Genomic DNA, 27,543 nt, shown 5'->3' on the forward strand with positions numbered 1-27,543 from the left:
CCTGGTGCGCCAGTTGCGACCCTACCTGGACCGAGATGCCCTACGCACAGTCACTCATGCGCTCGTGACCTCCCGTTTAGACTACTGCAACGCTCTCTACATGGGGCTGCCCTTGAGGACCACCCGGAGGCTTCAACTGGTGCAGAATGCGGCCACGCGAGTTGTGATGGGGGTCTCCCGATACTCCCATGTAACACCTCTACTCCGCGAGCTGCATTGGCTTCCGGTTGCCCTTCGGGTGAGATTCAAGGTGCTGGTGATGACCTATAAAGCCCTAAATGGCTTGGGTCCGGGATATTTGAGGGAACACCTGCTGCCAGCATCAAGTTCCCTTCGTCCAGTGCGCTCCCACAGGGAGGGTCTCCTCAGGGTGCCGCCGGTTAAAGACTGCCGCCGGGTAACACCCAGGGGTAGGGCCTTCTCAGTGGGGGCGCCTGCCCTGTGGAACCAGCTGCCTGCGGAGCTGAGGACTGCCCCCGACCTCCGTTCATTCCGCCGGGACCTGAAGACCTGGCTCTTCGAGCTCTCTGGCCCAGGCTGAGAATATTTTTAATTTTAACTTTAACTGGGTTTTAATTTTCTCAGGGTTCTATTTAATCTCTTTTAATTTTGTTTTAACGTTTTTATTGACTGTTTTTTAAATGCCCTGTAAACCGCCCTGAGTCCTTCGGGAAAGGGCGGTATATAAATCTAAATAATAATAATAATAATAATTTTTCACACTTAAGGACTGTCGCAGCATCCCCACGGGTCACGTGATCAAAACTCAGAGGCTGGGCAACCGACTCATATTTACGATGGTCGCAGCGTCCCGGGAGGACTCACGTGATCCCCTTTTGCGACCTTCCGACAAAGTCAACGGGGAAGCCAGACTCACTTAAGGATCGCATTATTAACTTAGGAACTGCCGTGATTCGCTTAATGACATTGGCAAGAAAGGTCGTAAAACAGGGCAAAACTCACGGAAGAACTACCAAGAGAAACTTGGGCATCTGTTTTGGTCGTAAGCTGAGGACTCTCTGTGATTTTGACTGTCCCAAATCCTGTCGATCCAGCCGGATCAAAAATGAAGCTGGCTGTTTCTCTTTCGGCTGAGGGAAAGGCAGATTTCCGTGGCTTCCGTGGCTGAAGTTCGCCCGAGGTCAGTGGAAACCGACAGCGGGAGGCGGAGGATCAAATAGATCCCTTTGACCTAAGCAGGTGGAAAAACAGCCTCGCCTTGCCTGCTGAGTGAAAACTAGGTTAATCGGAGGCCCGTAGACTCACAAAACAGGCACAGATGGTGTGTGTGTGTGTGTGTGTGTGTGTGTGTGTGAGAGAGAGAGAGAGAGAGAGAGAGAGAGAGAGAGAGAGAGAGAGAGAGAGAGAGAGAGAGAGAGAGAGAGAGAGAGAGAGAGATCTTTTCCCCCCCCTCTAAGCGCCGAGGATTTTGAAAGGGCATAAAAGATACAGGTAGTCCTCGACTTACGGCTGTACATGAGCCCAACATTTCTGTCGCTAAGCAAGACAGTTGTTAGGGGAGTTTTCCCGGTTTGATGAGCTTTGCGGTCAGTAAAGAAATCATTGTAAGTCAAGGATTTCCTGTAAATTAGCCTGGATTTTTTTTAATTGATAGGGGCTGTAGCAACAGAATCTGGAAGGTCTGCATTCTTGGGATTTAGGACAGAGCAAATCTGGGCTTCTTTCTCACATTTGGCTGGGAATTCTGGGAGCACAATTCCACCCCTCTTAAAGCATGCTGGCTGGGGAATTCTGGGAGCGGAAGTCTACCCCTCTTAAAGCATGACACCTGGGGAATTCTGGGAGTTGAGGTCCGCTGCTCTTAAAGTAGGCTGGCTAGGGGATTCTGGGAATTGGTCCACCCCTCTTAAAGCAGACTGGCTGGGGAATTCTGGGAGTGGAAATCCACTCCTCTTAAAGCATCCTGGCTGGGGAATTCTGGGAGCGGAAGTCCGCCCCTCTTAAAGCATGCTGGCTGGGGGATTCTGGGAGTTGAAGTCCACCCCTCTTAAAGCAGGCTGGCTGGGGAATTCTGGGAGTGGAAGTCCACTTCTCTTAAAGCATCCTGGCTGGGGGATTCTGGGAGTTGAAGTCCACCCCTCTTAAAGCAGGCTGGCTAGAGGCTTCTGGGAGTTGGTCCACCCCTCTTAAAGCAGGCTGGCTGGGGCATTCTGGGAGCGGAAGTCCACCCCTCTTAAAGTGGCCCAGGCTGAAAAAGTCCGCTTCCATCCCCGTGCGCTGCTTCCACCTTCTCTCTCCGGCTGCCTTTCAACCCGGGCGCGCTTTCCAGCTTGCTGCAAGGCAAACCTTTGGCAGACCCTCCGATGCTCCGGGATAACCCCTTGTGTGCAGCTCTGGAATGCAGTGCGCAGCACACCCTGGCACGCCACGGCCTCTGCACTCTGGCCCAGAGATAACAAAGCTGCCTTCTGACATGGCCGGGAGATTGGGTGTTGTTTCGTTTTGTTGCTCCGGCAGTTGTTTACAGAGTCGCAAGAAGGGGGGGGGGAAGAAAGCTGCTCCTGAGGGGGGGGCCACACCCTTGCCCTCCCCAAGTAGAGAGGGCATCCTGCGGTCACGTGGTGAAAAATACAACAACAACAACAAAAGTTGGAAGGGACCTTGGAGGTCATCTAGCCCAACCCCCTGCTCAGGCAGGAAACCCTATACCATTTCAGACAAATGGCTGTCCAGTCTCTTCTTCAAATGCTTGGCAACCGACTCATATTTAGGAGAGTCCCGGGGTGTCAAGCGATCCCCTTTTGTGACCTTTTGACAAGTAATGGGGGAACCCTGCTTCACTTAACAACCGTGTTACTAATTTATCAACTGCAGGGATTCACTTAACAGCTGTGGCGAGAACGGTCGTAAAATGGGGCAAACATCGCTGAACGGCTGCCTCGCTGAACGACAGAAACCTCGGGGTCAGTTGCGGTCGTAAGTTGAGGACTATTTGCATTCATTCGTTCGTTCGTTCCTATCCCACCTTTATTGTTTTTGCAAAGAAGCCAAGGCAGCAAATATATCCAGCATACTTTCCTCCTCCTCTTTTTACAAGAACAACAACCCTGTGAGGGGGAGAGAGCGGGGAGCTGGCCCAAACTCCCCCAGATGGCTTTTATGCCTAAATTGGGACTAGAACTCACTGTCTCCAGGTGATTGGCCCAAAGTCACTCAGTTGCCTCTCATGGCTAAGGCAGGACGAGAACTCACCGTCTCCGGGTGATTGGCCCAAAGTCGCTCAGTTGCCTCTCATGGCTAAGGCAGGACTGGAACTCGCCACCTCCGGGTGATTGGCCCAAAGTCGCTCAGTTGGCTCTCATGGCTAAGGCAGGACTAGAACTCGCCGTCTCCGGGTGATTGGCCCAGAGTCGCTCAGTTGCCTCTCATGGCTAAGGCAGGACTAGAACTCGCCGTCTCCTGCCTTCTAACCTGGTGCCTTAACCAGGAGACCAAACTGGCTGGCATTCCTGATGGCCAGCCAGTTTCTCATTTCAAAATGATTATATATTTATTAAATTTATATTTATTAAATTTTTATACCGCCCTTCTCCCGAAGGACTCAGGGCGGTGTACAGGGCAATAAATATTAAAAAACAAAATACAAATTATCTTGCTTTTTTAAAAAAACCCTTGTTCCTCATCCAGAACAGCTGCTGTGATAATAAATCTCACTAGTTATGTCTGGTCTAAGGAAGAGAAGGAGGGGTGTGTGTGTGACATGATAGCAGTCTTCCAGCATTTGAGGGGCTGCCCCAAAGAAGAGAGGGGGGGGTCAGGTTATTGTCCAAAGCACCGGAAGGACAAGACAAGAAGCAACAGATGGAGAAACTTACCCGAGGAGAGAAGCAACCTGGAACTAAGGAAAAATTTCCTTTTTGTGAGAACAATTAATCAGCGGAACAGCTTGCCCCCAGAAGTCGTGAACACTCCAAACGCTGGAGGTTTTCAAGAAGAGATTGCACAGCTATACGTCCAGAAGGACGTCAGGTCTCCTGCTTGAGGAGAGGGGGTTGGACTAGAAGACCTCCAAGGTCCCCTTCCAGCTCTGTTATTCTGCATTCTGTATCCAGCTCACGGGTGTCCCAAAGGTTCCCAAAAGCAACTGGACTTCCTTGTTGTTGTTTTCTTTGAAAATATTTTGCTTCTCATCCAAGAGGCTGAAGAACGTTTGAAACGGTTTTCAAAGGGGGGGGAAAAAAACACCAAACCAAGAAAGTTCAATTGCCTTTTGGGGAAAAACAACAACAAAACACACAAAACACCTTTGGGACTTTCTCCAAACTTGGCAAGCTTCGGGGGCGTAGAAACAACAGCCAAGGATTTTCCTTAGCAGGATTGTCTCAACTGAGCTAAAAAAAAACACACACCACAGGAATTCATTTATTTACCGTATTTTCCGGCGTATAAGACGACTGGGCGTATAAGATGACCCCCTACATTTCCTGTTAAATTATAGGGTTTGGGCTATACTCGCCGTATAAGACTACCCCTCTTCCAACGCACACCAAATAAAAATTAAAAAACATCAGATTTGATTTTAATACGGTAATTTTAATTCAAATGCTTATGACATGCAGGTACTTAGTAGGAAAAGTGTCACTTATAAACATAAGGCTGTTTGTCATCAAACATGTAAACATAAAACAGTGCAAGTGGATTAAACTTTTCCTAATTCACTCTAAAGCTTTCCTTGAGCAGACCAAATGGGAGATCCGCTCCAGGTTTGCCAGCCAGCCTGCCCAGTTCCTGAGTCAAATGTGTCCTTAGAGCTAAGCAGCTGCTCTGACTGCTGCATTCCCCACCTGCCTTTCAAGTTGGGATAGACTGCAGCTGCTCTTCAACTTTAGGAGGAAAGACGCCCAGACCCCAGCCTGTAAAAAATCACAGACTGCAGCTTCCTCTCCAATTGGTCCCGCTTTCCCTGTGCAGACCAAATGGGAGATCCACTCCAGGTTTTCCAGCCAGCCCTGTCCCTAAAGTTTCAGCACCTGGCGTATAAGACGACCCCTGACTTTTGAGAAGATTTTCATGGGTTAAAAAGTCATCTTATATGCCAGAAAATACGGTATTTTTTTAAAAAAAAATTCTCCTCCTCTAAAAACAGCCCGTCTGGAGGGAGGGAGAGGGGTTGCAAAACCTCAGATCTTCCAGGAATAATAAGCTGGCAAAAAAAGTAGCCGGGATGGTTTGTAATTCCCGGGGGTTGGGGGTGGGAGGGGGGGGAGATTACTTCTTGGAAGGAAGTAATAAAGTAATAAGGATCCTCTGGGATGGGCCAAGATGGAAGGGAGAGAGAGAAACTGACTTGTACACCCTGTCTGATGTTTTCGGTGGGGTGAAAAAAGCTGCTCCATCAGATCCCACTCTGCCAAAAAATAAAATAAAAACGGAGCTGAGAGAAACAGCGGGGAAAAAGAACGCTTCTAAAACGAGGCGTCTCGTGGCATTTTGTAACAAAGCCTAGTTGGAAAGGAGGGTGTGGTTAGAGCCTCCCGTTTTTCGCTCTCAGAGAGCACGTTCGGCGAATCGAGGTAGCCCTCGACTCGTTTAGTGACCGTTCGAAGTTATGGCGTTGGGGGAAAAAAAGTGTCTTTTTTTTCACATTTAACGACCGTTGCGGTTTCCCCCACGATCAAAAGACGGACATTTGGCTCGTATTTAGGACCCTTGCAGCGTCCCGGGGTCGTGTGATCAACATATGCGATATGATGATATGGGGAAGCCAGATTCACTTAACAACGCGTGACTAAACGAACAATTGCCGTCATTCACTTAACAATCCTGGCGAGGAAGGTCATAAAATGGGGCAAAATTCACTGAACAACCCTTTTGCTTAGCAACGGAGATTTCGGCCTCCAATGTGTTCATCGTCATCATCATCATCCAAAAGTTGGAAGGGACCTTTTGAGGTCATCTAGTCCAACCCCCTGCTCAGGCAGGAAACCCTATCCCATTTCAGACAAATGGCTGTCCAGCCTCTTCTTAAAAAGTCCCAGTGTTGGAGCATTCAGAGCTTCTGGAGGCAGGTTGTTAATAATAATAATAATAAAGTTGGAAGGGACCTTGGAGGTCATCTAGTCCAACCCCCTGCTCAGGCAGGAAACCTTATACCATTTCAGACAAATGGCTGCCCAGTCTTTTCTTTAAAAAGTCAAGGACTACCTCCATATTTGGTTGCTAAGAGTCCATCTGACTGGGTAGGGCATCATCAATCAGGCCAAATCCATTAGGCCATGTGCATCTTTTGAACTCGTGGTCCTGTTGTTGTTATTATTATTCTCATCATTATTATTATGATGTTATTCCTCTTAAGGGACAGAATTTCGAGGCCGGACACAGAAATAACAACAGCTGCTGTCTCCAAACACAGGCAGTCCTCGACGTACGACCACAACCGAGCCCAAAATTTTTGTCGTTAAGTGAGACAATTTGTTAAGCGAGTTTTGCACTCTTTTACCACCTTTCTTGCCATAGCTGTTAAGTGAATCACCGCAGTTGATAAATTAGTAACCCAGTGGTTAAGTGAAGTTGGCTTCCCCTCACAGCCTGTCAGAAGGTCGCAAAAGGGGATCACGTGACACCCCGGGGCCGCCATAAGTACGAGTCAGTTGCCAAGCATCCGAATTTTGATCACGCAACCCACGGGGAGGCTGCAAAGGTCGCAAGTATAAAAAATGGTCCTACGTCACTTTTTTCAGCACCGCTGTAACTTTGATCAGTCACTAAATGAACGTTTGTAAGTTGCATTATTATGTTATTCCTCTTCGGGGACCGAATTTGAAGGCCGGACTCAGAAATAACAACGGCTGCTGTGTGGAAATACCCGCCCTTGTTCACAAGCCACTTTGTTCTTGTTGTGATCCAGAACGGAACCTACGGCAACTTTCTCTCTCTTTCTTGGTTTCACTCACACACACACACAAAAACCACACACACACAGAAACACAGACACATCCCTTTTGTTACATACTTCCTCATTCTTGGGCTGGTGAAGGACAAACAAGTTCCTTCCTCGGTTTGGGTTTCGAGAAGAGGAAACGGACTCTCGGCAGAAGGAGCCTGTTTGAACACTAGAATAATTCAAGCTGGACAGCCATTTGTCTGAAATGGTGTAGGGTTTCCTGCCTGAGCTGGGGGTTGGGCTAGATGACCTCCGAGATCCCTTACAACTTATTATTATTATTATTATTATTATTATTATTATTATTATTATTATTATTATTATTATTATTATTATTATTATTATTATTATTATTATCAACCTGCCTCCAGAAGCTGTGAATGCTCCAACATTGGACGTTTTTAAGAAGAGACTGGACAGCCATTTGTCCGAAATGGTATAGGGTTTCCTGCCTGAGCAGGGGGTCAGACTAGATGACCTCCAAGATCCCTTCCAACATCATCATCATCATCATTATTTATTAATTATTTATTATTATTATTATTATTATTATTATTATTTTTATTATTATTATAAAACTTTTATTCATTAAACATAAACCTCAGTCAACTGAACACTCAAATTGACTGGCACTAATGGTTGACACGGGTTGCTGCCAGCATCCTAGGTCTCAACCAGGTATCTCCTTAAAATGTAAGATGTTCCGAGTAGTGCAGTTTTTTGTAGCTTTGCTGGAGTTATTGCAGGAAGCTGCAATTTCTTGATATGTTTTGCAAAGTTCTTGGACCTAGTTCCCAGTGCCCCGATGACAATGGGTATCACTGTTACATGTTTCATTTATCATCATCATCATCAACAACAACAACAACAACAACCTGCTTCCAGAAGTTGTGAATGCTCCAACAATAGAAGTTTTTAAGAAGAGACTGGACAGCCATTTGTCTGAAATGGTACAGGGTTTCCTGCCTGAGCAGGGGTTTGGGCTAGATGACCTCCAAGATCCCTTCCAACTTTATTATTATTATTAACAACCTGCCTCCAGAGGTTGTGAATGCTCCAACCCTGGAAGAGATTGTCTGAAATGGTATAGGGTTTCCTGCCTGAGCAGGGGGTTGGGCTAGATGACCTCTAAAGTCCCTTCCAACTTTATTATTGTTGTTGTTGTTGTTGTTGTTAGCCAGCTGACTCACTTTGTTGGGGAAGGCACTGAAATCCCGCAGTGTGCCCTGCTCCTGTTTAAAATGCCATTTCTGGGGCGTGGGAAGCTGGATGGGGAAGGGGTGCATGTCAGCCCAACCAGTAAATCGAGGACTACCTGTATTTCAACTCCCAGAATTCCCCAGCCAGCAAGTCCATGAGTCTAAAAGTAGCCAAGTTGTCTCCACCTCTGTTCTTGCAAAGAGGAGCAACTAAGACGATTAAAGGCCTGGAGACAAAAACATATGAAGAATAGTTTGCAGGATTTGGCTCAGTGGGTTAGGACGCTAAGCTTGTCGATCAGAAGGTTGGCAGTTTGGCGGGTCGAATCCCGAGTGCCGCGTAGCAGAGTGAGCGCCTGTTACTCGTCCCAGCTTCTGCCAACCTAGCAGTTCGAAAGCACGTAAAAATGCAAGTAGAAAAATAGGGACCGCTCCGGTGGGAAGGTAACAGCGTTCCGTGCGCCTTTGGCGTCCAGTCATGCCGGCCACATGACCACGGAGACGTCCTCAGACAAGCGCTGGCTCTTCGGCTTTGAAACGGAGATGAGCACCGCCCCCTAGAGTCGGAAACGACTAGCACGCATGTGCGGGGGAACCTTTGCCTTTACCTTTTAGTCTAGAGAAAAGAAGGACTGGGGGGGGGACACACGATAGCCATATGCCAGTATTTGAGGGGGCCCTCATAAAGAAGAGCGGGGGTCAGCTTACTCTCCAAAGCACCTGAGGGCAGGATCGTGAAAGAGAAATCCAACTTAGAACTAAGGAGTGTCACTAACTTCGTAACTGCAGTGATTCACTTAGCAGCCGGGGTAAGAAAGGTTGCAAAGTGAGGCAAAACTCACTTAACAACTGTTTTGCTTAGCAACAGAAATTCTGGGCTCAATTCTGTAGTTGTAAGTAGAGGATTACGTGTAACCATCTTTTGGGGATGGTGTAGTGCAGGGCTTTTCAACCGGTGGTACGGGTACCACCTGTGGTACATGGGCACCTGGCACTTGTGGTAAGCGACCATCCTAGTCGCAGCACCGCACAAGCCTGAGCGAGAGACGGCTGGAGCTGCAGGGCTGTCGGGGCTCAGCGGAAGCGCCAGGATCAGCGCCAGGATCCAGCTGGAACTCGGCACCGATCCTGGCGCTTCTGAGCCCAGAAGAAGCGCCGGTCAGCTGGAATGTTGCAGCATCTCCAGGGTCTTGTGATTTACATTCAAGATACTTGGCAACTGATTCATATTTATGACGGTCACAGTGTCCCAGGGTCATGGGAAGTGACCAAAACCTGCTGCAACCACCCAGCAGATGGGGGGGGAATAAAAACCAAACACCCCCCCACTCCACCCCTGCTGCCAATCCTCCACAGAAATGCTCACAACAAGGAAAACCTCGGACAGGAGGAAGAGCACCGCCGGGCGGGCAGGCAGGTGTCTTGCTCGGCTGTGGCTTGGGGGGCACTTTTTTCAGTGCCATGGTAACTTCAAACAGTCACTAAGCAAACTGTTGTAAGTCGAGGAATACCTGTACTTCATCACTTTTTTCTTTTTTTTTCTTTTTTGGTCCTCAAGCTTTTGACACATTGCTGGGTGACTGGTGGTACTCGGATGTTGCCATATCCTAAAAGTGGTACAGTGGGTGAAAAGGTTGAAAAGCCCTAGTGTAGTGAATCCTAGGTTGGACTTGATGATCTCTAAGTTCCCTTTCAACTTGATGATTCCATGACTTTTTGCACAACCCAACAATGCTACTTTCCCCCTCTTTTTTAAGCAAATTACCTGTGGTCCAGGACAGTCACATTGGAAGGAGGAATCCCTAGGACTTTACAGCTTTGTATCAATTCTCCTTTACGGATCTCTCCCTGCTGGTAATAATTCCCTGTAACGATAAAAGAATTTGGAATCTATTTATTTACCAAATTTCCTCCGCTCCCTCCACAAGAAAAATTAAAGCCACTGAGGAAGGCTTGCCCCAAAGAAGAGGGGAGAGTGGGGTCAACATATTCTCCAAAGCACCTGAAGGCAGGACAGGAAGCAACGGATGGAAACTAGTCAAGGAGAGAAGCAACCTGGAACTAAGGAGAAACTTCCTGACCATTAGAACAATTAACCAGTGGAACTCCTTGCCTCCAGAAGCTGTGAGTGCTCCAACACTGGAAGTTTTAAAGAAGAGACTGGATAGCCATTTGTCTGAAATGGTATAGGGTCTTCTGCTCCAGCAGGATATAAGCGTCATGTGCTTAGAGCTCAAAGCATTTTTAGAGACCCCACATGCCCACTTTTCTTTAATTATTCCTATTTATATCCAGCCCTTCTCCGAAGACTCAGGGCGGCTTACAATTTAAAGCACAAATCAATGTGCTTAGCAGACTTCACGGTCTGTTTCCATTGCTCCCTTCTGGTAGGAGATTTTGAAACATTTCTAATAGAACTACTGGATTCTGTAGTTCTGGACTTTGTTCCTTGTGCCATCTAGTAAACTCGCAAGATTCTTTTTTTCTTTTTGCCATGTATACATATACATTCGAATTCGAGTGTGATATTTCTCTGAGTTATATATGTGTGTGCATATGTGTGTATATGCTAAAACAGCATTTTTTTTGAGAGCTGAATGCAATGCAATTTCATTTTAATGTATGACTGGTGTACAATTAGTGCAGGTTCGCATCCCACCAGGCTCAAGGTTGACTCAGCCTTCCATCCTTCCGAGGTAGGTAAAATGAGGACCCAGATTGTTGGGGGCAATAAGCTGACTTTGTAATAATGCCGCTTGGGGGGCCCCAAAAGCCCTAATAAGCAGGCATATACATAGAATGAAGGCTATTGCTAAGCACATTGATTTGTGCTTAGATTGTAAGACGCCCTGAGTCTTCGGAGAAGGGCGGGATATAAATGGGATTAAAATAAAATAAAATAAAATAAACATTTAAAGCAGCAATAATGTTTCTGTTGTATTCTATTTTTTGTATTCTGTTTCAAATTCTATTGTATTTCATATTTTCTATTCTGTTCTATTCTATTATTCTGAGGAACTCAAAAACAGAAAAATTAATGAATAACAAAATAACAGTCCATGTAATGGAAGCTGAGCTGGAAAAGGATAAAAGTGGATGTATTTTTATTTACTGGCTAAGTTTTATAATGATTTTTTTCCCCATACAAACTGCCAAGCGTTGTTTTTAGAGCAGTAGCAGACAATTACGCTCAATAAAGGGTTGGATAAATTTCAAAAGGCTAGCTATTATTTGTATAGCGCAAACTAGTCGAATCAATCAACCAATAAATTGAAATAACAGAATGGAATGAGACACTGGGAACCAGACCCTGGTAGCTGAAAAGAGGTAGAAGAATAAATTCTGCCATTGCAGGTAGTCCTCAAGGTACGACCATAATTGAGCCTGCAATTACAGTCGTATGCTGTGATGGTCATAAAGCGGGTCTCCCCAGTCCTACTCTAACGTTATTGTATCACACTGACTTTTGCTCATTTAACAACTATGTTGGGAAAAATTGATGAGGTGATTATTGCGGGCTTTTCTCTCCTTTCTTTTCTTTTCTTTTCTCTCATCGTGTCTTTTTAGGCTATAAGCCTCTCCATTCACCAACTTCTGCTTGGCTCTTATGCCCATTTTGCAGACAGGGCAAACTGAGGCTCAGTGACGTCACGCTCAAATGGCAGACCTTTATTAGCTCAGGCAATACAGGCCAGAGATGGGCGGGGCTCTTTGTAAAGCCCTCCGGTCGGATCCAGATGACGTCAGAGCGACGCCGATAACATAGGGCAACGGCATGAGTTCGTGCAGCCCGCACGCAAGATGGGCGTGCCGAGGCCGCGGTTGCTAGGCAACCCCGCATCTCCCTTTTCCCTCCCCCCCTCACCTGTGGAGCTGCAGAGCAGCCACAGGCTGGCCGACTTGAAGGCGAGGATGGTGGGGGCGAAGAACATCGCTTCGTCATCAGGGTGCGCCGTCACGAATAGGACGCGGGTGGCCGGGACGTCGCGTCGCACCTCCGCTAGCGCCTCCGGTCCGTCCGAGAAAAGCGTCCGGTGGTCTGGCCGCCGCTTCCACTTCCTCAGGCCGCGGTAGCGCTGCAGCCACAAGCGAGGAAGCAACCACAGCAAAAGAAGGGCAAGAGGAAAAAGAAGCAGGGCGGTCGTCGCCATTGTAAGGCAGGAAAGAAGAAAAAGAAGGAAGGGACAAAGGAAGTCCGGATGGAAACCTGAACCGCGAAGAATGGTTCCGCCTCGTATATTTTTATAGAGTCCCAAAAGTGATTTTTTTTCAAGAGGCCGCTGGACTTCCTTGTTTTTTGCTTTGAAGACGTTTCACTTTTCATCCGAGGAGCACTTGAGCCAGCAGTGTGCAGCAGCCGCCAAAAAAGCTAATACAATCCTGGGTTGTCTAAACAGAGGCATAGAATCAGGATCGCGTGAAGTATTAGTACCACTTTATAAAACCCTAGTAAGGCCACACCTGGAATACTGCAGCCAATTTTGGTCACCATATCGCAAAAAAGGTGTTGAGAGTCTGGAAAAAATTCAGAGAAGAGCAACTAGGATGATCCAAGGCCTGGAGACTAAAACATACGAAGAACGGCTGCAGGACTTGGATTTGGCTAGTCTAAAGAAAAGAAGAAATAGGGAAGACATGATAGCAGAGGGGCTGCCACAAAGACGAAGGGGTCATGTTATTCTCCAAAGTACCAGAGGGAAGTACGAGAAACAATGGTTGGAAACTGGCCAAAGAGAGAAGTAACCTAGAATTAAGGAGAAACTTTTTGACAGTGAGGACAATCAACCAGCCTGCCTCCAGAAATCGTGGGTGCTCCATCATTGGAGGTTTTTAAGAAGAGACTGGACAGTCACTTGTTTGAGATAGTATAGGTTCTCCTGCGTGAGCAGGGGGCTGGACTAGAAGACCTCCAAGGTCCCTTCCAGCTCTATTCTATTCTATGTTGAGCTTCTTCAGCTCCGACTGGATGGTGGGAATGGAAGGATTTATACTCCTTGCAGACAGCTGGTCATTTGCCTTCTTTTGAGAGAGGACACAGATCAACTTCCAAGTGGCCTCAACAACTCTTAAAAGAATGTGTCGAAAGAAAAATTTTCATCAGAGTCCAGTCCAAGCCGGGAATAAACAAAATGGAGGCTGCTTTAGAAAGAAGATTCTATTTATTGAAGAGCAGAAGCACAGCAGCATGGGGCTCTCAGAAAGCTGACCTCATGTAGCTGGGAGTGGTGGGTTTTTATACCTTCTTGGGCTTCTGTGTTTGGAGTTGTTCCTGTGGTATGAACTTTGACCTGAGCTTTTGAGCGTGTCCATTTTGGTATGCTGATGGCCGTGTGTTAATCCTATTATGTCCTAAAGGCCATGACCTGCTTCCCTGGGGCTGTGGTGATGGCTATGTGCTGTGTTGGATTTTTTTGAGTGAGGGGTGGCTGATTTTAGTTCTATCACTCTTGTTATTTTTAGCTATCAGTTTTGCTGCAAGGGATTTCAAACGATCCTGTCTTGAATGGGTTTGTGCAGGTACTATTTCCTCATGAATGGGGCTGAATGGGATAATCCAATCTGCATTTCTGCAGACCTGGCCTGCTAAGTTTCTGACTGGGGGAGAGGGAGAGGTTTCTGCCTTCTAAGATCTTCCCCATTATTCCTTTGGAGAAATATAATATTCTGCCTTTTTAATATTCCCCAAAATATTTCATAGGGTGTGTGTGTCTTCCTACAAATGCAAATGACCAGCTGTCTGCACGGAGTATAAATCCTTCCACTCCGCACCATCCAGTCAGAGCTGAAGAAGCTTCTTGGATGGGAAGCAAAACGTCTTCAAAACAAAAACAAGAAAGTCCGGTGGCCTCGTGAAAAAAGCATCTTTGGGACAACCATGACCTAGATGACTGAGAATCTCCATAGACATTATAGAGCAGGGGTGTCAAACTCAGTTTCACTGAGGGCCGCATCAGCATTGCGGTTGCCCTCAGGGGGCCGGGTGGGTATGGCCAGGGTGGGCGTGGCCTACTGGATGGGCGTGGCTAGAGTGCGTATGGCCTACTGGGTGGGCGTGGCCAGCTCTACATCCTTCGCATCAAGGGTGCCTATGGGGGCCTGGGCAGGAGTGGGACAGATCTGAGGGTCTCTGGCAGAAGGAGGGTCTCTGGGCCAGGGCCAAGGCAGTGGGGGCCGTTCCCTCACTGTTTCCAGGATGGCTTCGCGGGCCGCATGAAACCACTTTGCGGGCCTTGTGTTTGACATGTCTGTTATAGAGAATGGGTATTTCCAAGCTGCCTTGTAAAAGCATTGCAGGAGCCAAAAGATAGCCAAATCTGGGATAACATCCAGCCTATCCTTTATCTAAAAAATAAAAAAATAAAATAAAAAAATAAACACCTTTGGGTTGGTTCCACCTTCCAATCTGGTGCTTCATTCCTGGACCAGCAGCCGAAGCACAGCATCCTGCATCCTTTTAACTATCTCCGGTTTGCTCCCTTTCAATTCATTTGCAGAAGAAAAAAATAAGTGGCAAAACTCCTCAGAGATACTAAAGTACATTGGACTCTCCTGTACAGTGTGAACTTTGCCTTTGCAAAGCGTTGCTTCATTTCAAGTTGTTGCTGGATCCAGAAAACGGGATAAAGGATTAAGTCGAAAATGGATATATAGCAATATATTCAGGAATATTGCATTGGCTGGAGATAAGAGCTGTGGAATTATTGGTTGTTTGCCGATGCTGTTCTTTAGTTGGGTAATGAAATGTCTGCAAGCAAACAGCCAAGCTCAGAGAGTATCAAGGACCCCACAGTCGTCCTCTCTTTCTCCTCTTCTTCCTCCACTCCACAAACCCTACTCCCTTCTAGCCCTGATGATGTTACTGAATTGTGTCACGAAAGCTCTCACAGTTCTCCTCTCCACAAATCCCACTCTCTTCTAGCCTTGATGATGTCATGAAATATCTGCAAGGAAACAACCCAGCTGAGAAAGCACCAAGGACCCCATAGTCATCGTCCTTCTCCCCTTCCTCTCTCCCCCTAGCTCCGTGGTGGCGAACCTATGGCACAGGTGGCACGCAGAGCCCTCTCTGTGGGCACGCGTGCCGTCACCCCAGTCCTAGGCCTTCAGCTGGGTTTTATAAAACCTTTTTGCTTTAGGCCTCTGCTGCCATGTGCAAAAAAAAAAGGTTCAATCAATCCATTTCAACTTCTTGCGGGGGGGGGGGAGTTCTCGCAAAGTTGGAATTGGTCGATTTAACTTTTTAAACCCAGTCTGCCATTACCACGGCAGCCACGTCTACTCAATGGGCCATGCCCATCCAATTGGCCACACCCACCCAAATGGCCACACCCATCTGGCACCCCATGATACATAAGTGGGCTTTGGGTTGCAGTTTGGGCACTCCGTCTCTAAAAGGTTTGCCATCACTGCCCTAGCTCTTTCTTTGCAAATCCCTCTCCCTTCTAACACTGAAGATGTTCCCTAGTTGGGTACGAAATGTCTGCAAGAAAACCACCCAGCTCAGAGAGCACCAAGGACCCCAACAGTCTTCCTCCTCCTCTTCTTCCTGTGAGATACACAATAAATGTACAGTTATTGTGTATCTCACAAAACTAATCAAGAAAAGAAGCAACCTGATATTAAGGAGAAATTTCGTGATAGAATAATTAACCAGTGGAACAGCTGGCCACCAGAAGTTGTGGGTGCTCCCATCACCGGAGGTTTTCAAAAAGAAATGGAACAGACACTTGTCTGAAATGGTATAGCCTTTGTAGCATCTTCCATCTCTGACAGGGATGAAGCTCATATTTATTCTAACATTGACTTATTTCAAGTTTAAGATAGGTGTACTTCAGTTCCCAGAATTCCCCAGCCAGCCTGCTTTAAGATGAGTGGTCTTCAGTTCCCAGAATTCCCCAGCCAGCATCTTTTAAGAGGGATGGACTTCAACTCCCAGAATTCTCCAACCAGCATGCTTTAACTTTAACTCCCACACTATTCCCAACCAGCAAGCTTTAAGATGGGTGGTCTTCAGTTCCCAGAATTCCCCAGCCACCCTGCTTTAAGATGGGAGGACTTCCACCGCTAGAATTCCCCATCCAGCATGGTTTAAAATGGGTGGACCTCAATTCGCAGAATTCTCCAGCCAGCATGCTTTAACTTTTAACTCCCACACTATTCCCAGCCAGCATGCTTTCAGATAGGTGGACTTCAGTTCCCAGAATTCCCAGTTGTGGTCTTCAGCTCTCACAATTCCCCAACTACAGTGTTTGTTGGGGCTGGGAATTTCTGGGAGTTGAAGTCCACCCCTCTTAAAGTGGCCAAAGTTGTAAACATTGGGCCAAAATGATCGCGAAATTCCAACTCTTAACTCTAATTTTATATATTCCATTAATATATAATGCCCCCTCCGAAAACCCTAATGAGCAGGCATATACATAGAATGAAGGCTATTGCTAAGCACCTTGATTTGTGCTTTAGATTGTAAGCCGCCCTGAGTCTTCAGAGAAGGGCGGGATATAAATGGGATTAAAAAAAAAAATACTTTGTAGCCTCTAAAAAGCTGCTGCATTTTTCAAGGTCTTTGAACCTTTTTTCATTGCAGCATTGACAGACTCCCACATTCTTTTTCTGGAGAAGACATCTGGATTCATTCAACATAAAAGGAAAGGTATTTTGCCATCTGGTTTTAAGTATGGTTACTTAGAACGGAGGCCTATTGGTCCCTTCCAAGTAAAGACTTTTATGAAGAACGCAGTTGTGTCTTGCAGATTTCTCCACAAGTGTGGTTACGCTTGCCTGTTCCTCAGGACCTTTAAGTAAGTAGGACATCATTAATGTTTAAATAAATCATCGAACAACCAATCCTATGTATTGTTAAAAAAAAGAAATCTTCATCAAGGTCCAGTCCAAGCCAGGAATAAACAAAATGGAGATTGCTTTAGAAAGAAAGTTGCAGTTTATTGAAGAGGAGAGCCAGACAGAAAGATGACTCTGGGAAAAGCTGACCACATGTAGTAGGGAGTGGTGGGGTTTTATACCTCCTTGGGCTTTTCTTTGGAATTGTTCCTGAGTGTGCCTTTCTGGTATTCTGATAAAGGTAAAGGTTCCCCCGCACATGCGTGCTAGTCGTTTCCAACTCTAGGGGCCGGTGCTCAGGACGTCTCCGTGGTCATGTGGCCGGCATGACTAGACGCCAAAGGCGCACGGAACGCTGTTACCTTCCCACCGGAGTGGTCCCTATTTTTCTACTTGCATTTTTACAGGCTTTCGAACTGCTAGGTTGGCAGAAGCTGGGACGAATAACAGGCGCTCACTCTGTTACGCGGCACTCGGGATTTCACCCGCCAAACTGCCGACCTTCTGATCGACAAGCTCAGCGTCCTAACCCACTGAGCCACCGGGTCCCAGTATTCTGATGGTGGAGGGTTAATCCTATTATATCCCAAAGGTCATATCCTGCTTCTCTGGGGTTGTGGCTGATGATTGTTGGATTTTTGGGAGGGTATGAGGGATTGTTGATTCTGGGGATCTTTTGTCTTTCTAATCCCAGCTTCCTGCCTCCAGTGTTTCTGACAAGATTATCACATCTGCATTTCTGCAGGGCTGGTTTCTGTTTGGGGGAGAGAGACTTGGTGTGTGTGTGTGTGTGTGTGTGTGTGTGTGTGTTCCTGCCTTTAAGATCCTTTGGGAAAATATAATATTCTGCCTTTTAATATTCCCAAAACACATTTCTTTCTGGGAGGGGGCTGACATCCCACAGTACGATGGGCCATCTGCTGTAAAAATGCAAGGTTGTGGTTGTGAACTCAGAAGGAAAGGAGATGTACAGGTCTGTATAAGAAAGAAAAAAGCAACAAGGAGTGTGGACAGGCAAGAGCCGACTGCCAGGCACATCATCATACAAGACATATTGCTAAGATAAGGAACAGGGCTAAGACGAGCCGAGAGAAGACTTGCTAAGAGAGTTTTCTAGGATGCCTATTGGTTAACTTTGAGGAACAGGGCTGAAAGAGAGCCAATAGAATACTTGTTGGGTATTCTTTTGAAGTCTTTATTAGTTAAGACTTAGCAACAGGGATGGCACGGAGCCAACAGAGGGCCCTTTTAGGTAACTTTCAGAATGCCCGTTAGACAATGCATCTCTATCCCGCCTTGAAAAATCTGTATAAAAGCTTGTTGAATCCTTTGTTCTGGATCCTGGCATTTTGCTGGCTGGGGCCCCTTTTGCTGAAGCGCTTCGATAAAAGGAAACAAAACCTGCACCTCGTGTCTGGGGTTCTTCATCGGCTTCGGCGCCAGGCTCAGATCCGAATTGGGGACAACATGTTAATAACAACAAGAACAACAACAACAGATAATAATAACAACAGATCGCCATTTGGAACACAACACGCCAGATATCGCAGTCGTAGAGAACTGAACTGTACAGTTGATTGATATCGCTGTACCAGGAGATTGTAGAGTTGAAGAAAAAGAACTGGGAAAAATTATGAAATACTGCGACCTGGCCATCAAAACTGTGCGATTATGGATGAAACGCGTAACAGTGACACCCATTGTCATCGGGGCACTGGGAACTATGTCCAAAAACTTTGCAAAACACATCAAGAAATTGCAGCTTCCTGCAATAACTCCAGCAAAGCTACAAAAAACTGCGCTACTTGGAAATCTTACATTTTAAGGAGGTACCTGGTTGAGACCTAGGATGCTGGCAGCAACCCATGTCAACCATTAGTGCCAGACAATTTGAGTGTTCAGTTGACTGAGTTTCATGTTTTATGAATAAATGTTTAATAATAATAATGATAATGATAATATGATGATGATGATGATGGAAGGGACTTTGGAAGTCATCTAGTCCAACCCCCTGCTCAGGCAGGAAACCCTATACCATTTCAGACAAATGGCTGTCTAGTCTCTTCTTAAAAACCTCCGGTGTTGGAGCATTCACAGCTTCTGGGGGCAAGGAGTTCCACTGGTTAATTGTTCTAACTGTCAGGAAGTTTCTCCTTAGTTCTAGGTTGCTTCTCTCCTTGATCAGTTTCCATCCGTGTTTCTTGTCCTGCCTTCGGGCGCTTTGGAGAAGAGCTTGACTCCCTCTTCTTTGGGGCAGCCCCTGAGATATTGGAAGACTGCTATCATGTCCCCCCTCGTCCTTCTCTTCATTAGACCGCCTCCAGAAGCTGTGGGTGCTCCATCACTGGAGGCGTTTAAGAAGAGATTGGAGAACCGCTTGTCTGAAATAGTACAGGGTCTCCTGCCTTGAGCAGGGGGCTGGACTAGATGACCTCCCAGGTCCCTTCCGGCTCTGTTCTGATTCTAACATCATACAATTGAGAAGGAAAACAGGCTCTTCCACGATGCCATTTCAACAACTTGCATTGCTCAATGCACGTATGTATGTAATACGAACTGAGAATTCAGCTCCAACCACGTCTATTTGGGTGGAACACCGACAGGCCTGCAAAGAAGCCTGAATGAACCCAGGAGGAGGTCACAAACAATCAGTGTCACGCCCAAAGTGTTATGCCACAAACATTTTTTTTAAAAAAAAATAGCATTCAAATTAGTTGTGGCCTTTCCCCAAAAAAAAAAAATACTGGCAGGTAAAATTAAAATGAATCTTTGAATGGCTGCATCTAGAATAGAACAGCTCTTCCCAAACTTTTTAGATACGTTGACATTCTTAAAACAAACTGAGGACACGCAAAGGGCTTTGGTTTATGTGGGTTATTATATATCGATCAACATTTACTCTTTATCAGAACTGAAAACCGAGTAAATTTTGGAATATTTGTATTTTGGGGGGAAAAAACCCGCGAAAGGGTGTTGGGGACTCCAAGGGGGTCCCAAACCAGACTTTGAGAACCAACGTGACAGAATATTTCTTTACTTCTTTGCATTTTATTTATTTATATCTTGCCTTTATGCCTTTTATAAATAACCTACGACAGTGAACATATGTAATCATCCTTCTTCCTCCTAGTTTCTCTATAACAACAACCCTGTAAGGCGGGCTGGCCTGAAAGGAGGTGATTGGCCCATCCAGATGGCTTTATGCCTAAGATGGGAGTAAAACTCACTTGACTTTCCAGAGCAGGGGTCTTCAAACTTGGCCCTTTTATGACTTGTGGACTTCAGCTCCCAGAATTCCTCAGCCAGCGTGCCCAGCTGAGGAATTCTGGGAGTTGAAGTCCACAAGTCATAAAAGGGCCACGCTTGAAGCCCCTCTGGTCCAAACTCACCCAGTTGGCTTTCCTGCCTAAGGCAGGACTGGGCTTCTAGCTTGGTGCCTTAACCACTAAATGCAACTGGCTATTTATTACTGTACTTAGAAGAAATGTATTGTTGTTGTTGTTGTTAGCTGCGAAGTCGTGTCCGACCCATCGCGACCCTATGGACAACATTCCTCCAGGCCTTCCTGTCCTCTACCATATTCTGGAGTCCATTTAGGCTCACGCCTACTGCTTCAATGACTCCATCCAGCCACCTCATTCTCCGTCGTCCCCTTCTTCTCTTGCCCTCCATCTTTCCCAGCATGAGGCTCTTCTCCAGTGAGTCCTTCCTTCTCATTAGGTGGCCAAAGTATTTGAGTTTTAGCTTCAGGATCTGGCCTTCTAAAGAGCAGTCAGGGTTGATCTCCTCTAGGACTGACCGGTTTGATCGCCTTGCAGTCCAAGGGACTCGCAGGAGTCTTCTCCAGCACCACAGTTCAAAGGCCTCAATTCTTTGGCGCTCAGCCTTTCTTATGGTCCAACTTTCACTGCCATACATTGCAACTGGGAAGACCATAGCCTTGACTATACGCACTTTTGTTGACAGGGTGATGTCTCTGCTTTTTAGTGTGCTGTCTAGATTTGCCATGGCTTTCCTCCCCAGGAGCAAGCGTCTTTTAATTTCTTGGCTACAGTCCCCATCTGCAGTGATCTTGGAGCCCAGGAAAACAAAATCTGTCACTACCTCCATTTCTTCCCCATCTATTTGCCAGGAATTGAGAGGGCCAGTTGCCATGATCTTGGTTTTCTTAATGTTAAGTTTCAACCCAAGTTTTGCACTCTCCTTCTTCACCCGCAACAAGAGGCTCTTTAGTTCTTCTTCACTTTCTGCCATTAGAGTGGTATCATCTGCGTATCTTAGGTTGTTGATATTTCTTCCGGCAATCTTAATTCCAACTTTTGATTCATCTAGCCCTGCCTTTCTCATGATGTGCTCTGCATATAAGTTAAATAGGCAGGGCGACAGTATACAGCCTTGCCGGACTCCTTTCCCAATTTTGAACCAATCAGTGGTTCCGTGTCCAGTTCTCACTGTTGCTTCTTGACCCGCATATAGGTTTCTCAAGAGACAAATAAGATGGTCTGGTACTCCCATCTCTTTAAGAACTTGCCACAGTTTGTTATGATCCACACAATCAAAGGCTTTAGCATAGTCAATGAAGCAGAAGTAGATGTTTTTCTGGAACTCTCTAGCTTTCTCCATGATCCAGCGTATGTTGGCAATTTGATCTCTAGTTCCTCTGCCTCTTCGAAATCCTGCCTGTACTTCTGGTAGTTCTCGATCCACATACTGCTGAAGTCTAGCTTGTAGGATTTTAAGCATGACTTTACTAGCATGAGAAATGAGTGCAATGGTGCGATAGTTTGAACATTCTTTGGCACTGCCTTTCTTTGGAATTGGAATGTAAACTGATCTTTTCCAATCCTGTGGCCACTGTTGAGTTTTCCAAATTTGCTGGCAAATTGAGTGTAGCACTTTTACTGCACTGTCTTTTAAGATTTTGAATAGCTCAGCTGGAATACTGTCACCTCCACTAGCTTTGTTGTTGCTCAGCTTTTCTAAGGCCCACTTCACCTCACATTCTAGGATGTCTGGCTCGAGGTCAGTGACCACATCATTGTGATTATCTGGGACGTTAAGCTCATTCTTGTATAGTTCTTCTGTGTAATTTTGCCACCTCTTCTTAATCTCTTCTGCCTCTGTTAGGTCCCTGCCATTTTGGTCCTTTATCATGCCCATTTTTGCATTAAACGTTCCCTTCATCTCTCCAATTTTCTTGAAAAGATCTCTGGTCCTCCCTATTCTATTGTTTTCTTCTATTTCTTTGCACTGTTCATTTAAGAAGGCATTCTTATCTCTTCTAGCTATTCTCTGGAATTCTGCATTCAATTGGGCATATCTATGTTTTTCTCCCTTGCCTTTCGCTTCCCTCCTTTCCTCAGCTATTTGCAAAGCTTCCTCAGACAGCCATTTTGCTTTCTTGCATTTCTTTTTCTTTGGGATGGTTTTGGTTGCTACCTGTTGTACAATGTCGCGAACCTCTGTCCATAGTTCTTCAGGCACTCTGTCTATCAGATCTAATTCCTTAAATCTATTTGTCACCTCTACTGTATATTCAACAGGGATATGATTTAATTCATACCTGACTGGCCTAGTGCTTTTCCCTACTTTCTTCAGTTTAAGCCTAAACTTTGCAAGGAGAAGCTCATGGTCTGAGCCACAGTCAGCTCCTGGTCTTGTTTTTACCGACTGTATAGAGCTTCTCCATCTTTGGCTGCAGAGCATATAGTCAATCTGATTTCTGTGTTGACCGTCTGGTGATGTCCATGTGTAGAGCCGTCTCTTGGGTTGTTGGAAAAGAGTGTTTGCTATGACCATCGTATTCTCTTGACAAAATTCTATCAGCCTGTGCCCTGCTTCATTTTGTACTCCAAGGCCAAACTTGCCTGTTATTCCGGTTATCTTTTGGCTTCCTACTTTAGCATTCCAATCCCCCATGATGATAAGGACATCATTTTTGGGTGTTAGTTCTATAAGGTGCTGTAGGGCTTCATCGAACCGGTCAATTTCATCCTCTTCAGCACTGGTGGTTGGGGCATAGACTTGGACTACTGTGATATTGAATGGTTTGCCTTGGATTCGAACTGAGATCATTCTGTCATTTTGAGGATTGTATCCCAGTATTGCTTTTCCTACTCTTTTATTGACTATGAAGGCTACTCCATTTCTTCTGAGGGATTCTTGCCCGCAGTAGTATACCTGATGGTCATCTGAATTAAATTCACCCATTCCTGTCCATTTTAGTTCGCTGATACCTAAGATGTCGATGTTCAGTCTTGTCATCTCTTGTTTGACCACGTCCAGCTTTCCTTGATTCATGGATCTTACATTCCAGGTTCCTATGGAGAAAAAATCTTTACAGCATCGGACTTTCCTTTCACCACCAGACACATCCACAGCTGAGCGTCCTTTCGGCTTTGGCCCAGTCGCTTCATTCTTTCTGGCGCTACTAGTACTAGCCCTCTGCTCTTCCCCAGTAGCATATTGGACGCCTTCCGACCTGAGGGGCTCATCTTCCAGCGTCATATCGTTTTGCCTTTTGGTACTGTCCATAGGGTTTTCATGGCAGAGATACTGGAGTGGGTTGCCATTTCCTTCTCCAGTGGATCACGTTTTGTCAGAACTCTCAGCTATGACCTGTCCATCTTGGGTGGCCCTGCACGGCATAGCTCATAGCTTCATTGAATTACGCAAGCCCCTTCGCCACGACAAGGCAGTAATCCATGAAGGGGAGAAGAAATGTATAGCTCTCATATTTCTTGGCTTGCAAACTGAGAATGTTGACACTCAAGATGTGTTCTCACAAATGTCTGGAAGTGGAACCTGGAATTTGTAACCCGAGTCAAACGGGACTTTCACATTGCCGCTGGTATGTTGCTTGTACCCACCATAACTGATAAATGGCTTTGCATCTTCTGCAGAATCAACTGCTGATAACTTCTTTAGGAAATTATGGGTTTTTTTCCATATTATTTTTGGGCTGACTTTGCAAAGTCTGTGAAACCATCATGCGATATGTTTATTTCGACCTTCTATCCTGAATAAATCTACTGTGCTCTGAATGTGTAATGCACTATTTCTCCACCTTGGCAACTTGAAGATGTGTGTACTTCAGATCCCAGAATTCCCCAGCCAGTATGCTTTTAAGATGGATGGATTTCCACTTCCAGAATTCCCCAGCCAGTATGCTTTAAGATGGATGGACTTCAATTCCCAGAATCCCCCAGCCAGCATGCTTTAAGATGGGTGGGCTTCCACTCACAGAATTCTCAGCCAGCATGCTTTAAGAGAGGTGGACTTCAACTCCCAGAATTCCCTAGCTTTACTGGGGATTTTGGGGAATTGAAGTCGACAGATCTTCACGTTGCCAGGATGTAGAATCATGTACGTTTAGGCCAGGGGTAGGCAACCTCGGCTCTTTTATGACTCATGGACTTCAACTCCCAGAATTCCTGAGTCAGCTGACTCAGGAATTCTGGGAGTTGAAGTCCATGAGTCATAAAAGAGCCGAGGTTGTCTACCTCTGGTTTAGGCAATTATATTTGGTTCAAGCACTCATGTTTTGACTACATAATAGTCACAGTGTGATGTGTGAAAACACTCTGTCGTTTTATGAACTTGCCAATATGGTTAGCACTGAAGCCAAAATCCTTTGGAAAGTTGCTCATCCAAACCAACCCATGTAATTAACCTTGTGCAAAAGAGTTTTTGCTGAATTCCAATTAAGGACCAATTAAACTTTAAGCTGCCACTTATTTCCAGGAGACTTTGCCCCACCCTTTTTCTTGTCTTGATTTCTTAATTAACTTCAGGCAGATTGCTCTATTCTAATTGGTTGAAAGAGAGAGACTGATGTCCCGCCTGCCAATGGCGTTAGGGAGAGCTGCTCACCGTTGCTGCTCTGTATTGGGCGTGACGTCATCTGCGAGAGGAAGAGCCGGAAGTATTCAGCCCATAGATTTAGAAAATGAAGAAGGTCGGTCCTCTCTTGCTGGGATATAGATGCTAAGTCTATAGTAGAAGACCCCCTTTTTTGGTTATTATCCGGGGAAATAGAAATCAGAGCCTCCATGGATTTAAAGAGGTTAAGAGAGAGTTGCAATATTTTTCCAGAAAGACCAATTTTATTTCTAGTCGACAGTGTAGCAAACAGATATTTCAATTACTTAATTAAGTTCCAATATCTCAGGGGCTGCCCCAAAGAAGAGGGAGCCAGGCTGTTCTCCAGAGCACCTGAGAGCAGGACAACAAGCAATGGATGGAAACTAGTCAAGGAGAGAAGCAACCTGGAACTAAGGAGAAACTTCCTTACAGTCAGAACAATTAATCAGTGGAACAACCTGCCTCCAGAAGTGGTGAATGCTCCAACACTGGAATTTTTTAAGAAGAGACTGGACAGCCATTTGTCTGAAATGGTATAGGGCAGGGGTAGGCAACCTCGGCTCTTTTATGACTCATGGACTTCAACTCCCAGAATTCCTGAGCCAGCATAGCTGACTCAGGAATTCTGGGAGTTGAAGTCCATGAGTCATAAAAGAGCCGAGGTTGCCTACCCCTGGTATAGGGTTTCCTGCCTGAGCAGGGGGTTGGCCTAGATGACCTCCAAGGTCCCTTCCAACATTATTATTATTATTATTATTATTATTATTATTATTATTATTATTATTAATTTATTAATTTTTTATTTTTATTACATTTATATCCCGCCCTTCTCCGAAGACTCAGGGCGGCTTACAAGCTATGCCTGCTTGTTAGGGCTTTCACACACCTCCCCAAGCGGCATTATTACAAAGTCAGCTTATTGCCCCCAACAATCTGGGTCCTCATTTTACCTACCTCGGAAGGATGGAAGGCTGAGTCAATAAATTATTATATATTATTATATTATTTTTTATTATTATTATTATTATTATTATTATTATTATTATTATTATTATTATTGTTAAGTCTCTGGATCATATATGCTTGTGCATGTGGTTATATGCATATTTTTTTGGGGTCATGTTTATGCAGTGTATATTGGAGGTGGTTACCCTTTGAGAGCTGAATGCAACGAAATCTCTTTTTAATGCATGCTGATTGGTGTGCATTTAAAGTGACAAAGTTCGATTTTAAAAAGTGTTCCTTTATTTTGATTGCAGATGTACTTGAATATAATATCGGGCGCCCTTTTAAAAAAAATAATAATTACCAAAAGCAAGTAAAACTCTTCAATTTAGAGCGCTCGAGGTGAATTTTGCAAAAGCGAGTTTTCTAAAATAACGTGTCGCAATATGTTCCTCACGTACCTCTCTAACCGTTTCGTAGGTTTATCGCCCAAAACCTCCCTATAGAGGCCCCCTTTATCGCCTTCACCTCAGAGGCCGCCTGAAACCGCTCCCTCCCATTGGCCGGTTGCTCAGGGCCACGCCCCTCCGCCTTTGCATCCCGATTGGCCCGCGCGCCTCTCCGACTCTCTCCCCGAAGCGTGCCCCTCCCCCCCACGGTAGAGTTCGCTAAGTGGTGCCGCCCGGTCCTGGAAGGGGTGTAGTGAACGCCCTTAAGCAGAGTCGGCTCCCGTATTTCCCGTGGATTTGAATTTCCCCCGTTCCTTCTCCGGAGGGTTACGAAACAAGCAAGCGCCTGCCGGAGGGGCGAACGGCATTATTTCTAGCGCTGCCGCGGCGAGGCTTCAGGTCGGCGCAGGGGCTTCGGCGGTGCTGCCAGGACCCGCTGCGCGAGGGCGAGGGCGAGGGGGCGGAGCCTGGGGGAAGCCGGAGGGAGGGGGACTCGGAGGGAGGGGGAGCCAAGATGGCGGCGCAAGAGGAGGAGGAGGAGGTCTCGCTGCCGCCGCCGCCGTCGCCGCTGCCGCCGACTTGCGGGATGAGGTGAGGCCGGGCCGGGCCGGGCGCGGGTCCCTCCCGGGCGGGGCACTTCCGGCCTGCTGGGGAAGAGGCCCGAGGAGGAGAAGGGGGGGCGGAAGAGGCGGAGGGGGGGCGAGGCCGGTGCGGGGGGGGGGGCTGGCGGCAATCTGACAGGTGGAGGGGAGGGGGGCGAAGGGGGAGCGAAGGGACCCGCTGCCCTAGCCTGGCGGAGGCGCCGGACTACAAGGCCCATCGCTCCCCGCCGGCGTGGTTCTGTCCACGTGCGCTGGGACTACGCCTCCCATCGTCCGCAGCAGGGTCCAGCGGGCCCCGGTTTTATTAGCGTTGCCCCCCCACACACACACCCCGCCCCCCAATATCTTTATCCTTTGGGGGGAAAAAAGCCTCTCCCCACACCGGACAGCAGCTCTTGTGTTCCTAGTGTTCTTTTTCCCGGTCCTGTGTTCCTAGTACTACAATCCCCATCACCCCCAACTTCACACTCCCCCCCCCGCCCAGAATCTCCATGGACATCATCCCCACCCTTTTATTAGTATTTCTCCCCCCCCCTCCCGGAGCAGCCCTGTGTTCCTAGTATTCTTTTTCTTAGCTCTGTCTTCCTGGTATTACAATCCCCATCATCCCCAACTTCACACTTCCTCCAGAATCTCCATAGACATCAGCCCCAGCCTTTTATTAGTATCTCCCCCCCCCTCCAATATTTTTACCCTTTGGACACCCCCACCCCCCCAAAAGAAGCCCTTGTGTTCCTAGTATT

The 27,543-nt window shown here is 46.5% G+C and overlaps 2 protein-coding genes and 1 long non-coding RNA gene across 6 annotated transcripts in view; 2 read left to right on the forward strand and 1 right to left on the reverse strand.

The window, feature by feature from the left end:
* The window catches only part of LOC308674138 (N-acetylglucosaminyl-phosphatidylinositol de-N-acetylase-like), a 67,037-nt gene extending 54,246 nt beyond the window's left edge, over positions 1 to 12,791 (reverse strand). For 2 of the 3 annotated variants that reach the window (XR_014027811.1, XM_081338385.1), the window contains exons 1-3: positions 11,969 to 12,791; positions 9,869 to 9,968; positions 9,615 to 9,710 (exon numbers count right to left, since the gene is read on the reverse strand). Coding sequence is in view for 2 of the 3 variants with exons in the window: in XM_081338385.1 (XP_081194511.1) it covers positions 9,615 to 9,710; positions 9,869 to 9,968; positions 11,969 to 12,254 (482 nt within the window). In the remaining variant the exon portion in view is untranslated. The remainder of the gene's footprint in view (positions 1 to 9,614; positions 9,711 to 9,868; positions 9,969 to 11,968) is intronic. The other variant, XM_081338386.1, reaches the window with a different exon arrangement.
* A 247-nt stretch (positions 12,792 to 13,038) lies between these two features.
* LOC308660608 lies at positions 13,039 to 13,880 on the forward strand. The gene is made up of 3 exons (XR_014024758.1): positions 13,039 to 13,328; positions 13,564 to 13,620; positions 13,802 to 13,880. It is a non-coding gene; the product is annotated as an uncharacterized lncRNA (long non-coding RNA).
* Positions 13,881 to 26,684: 12,804 nt separating this feature from the next.
* LOC308673962 (nuclear receptor corepressor 1-like) overlaps positions 26,685 to 27,543 on the forward strand; it is a 48,704-nt gene continuing 47,845 nt past the window's right edge. For both annotated transcript variants that reach the window (XM_081338047.1, XM_081338048.1), the window contains exon 1: positions 26,685 to 26,789. The gene's annotated coding sequence lies outside the window, so the exon portion shown is untranslated. The remainder of the gene's footprint in view (positions 26,790 to 27,543) is intronic.

The sequence above is a fragment of the Vipera berus genome (genome assembly GCF_964194415.1).
Source record: "Vipera berus genome assembly, chromosome: 1".
NCBI lineage: Eukaryota > Metazoa > Chordata > Lepidosauria > Squamata > Viperidae > Vipera > Vipera berus.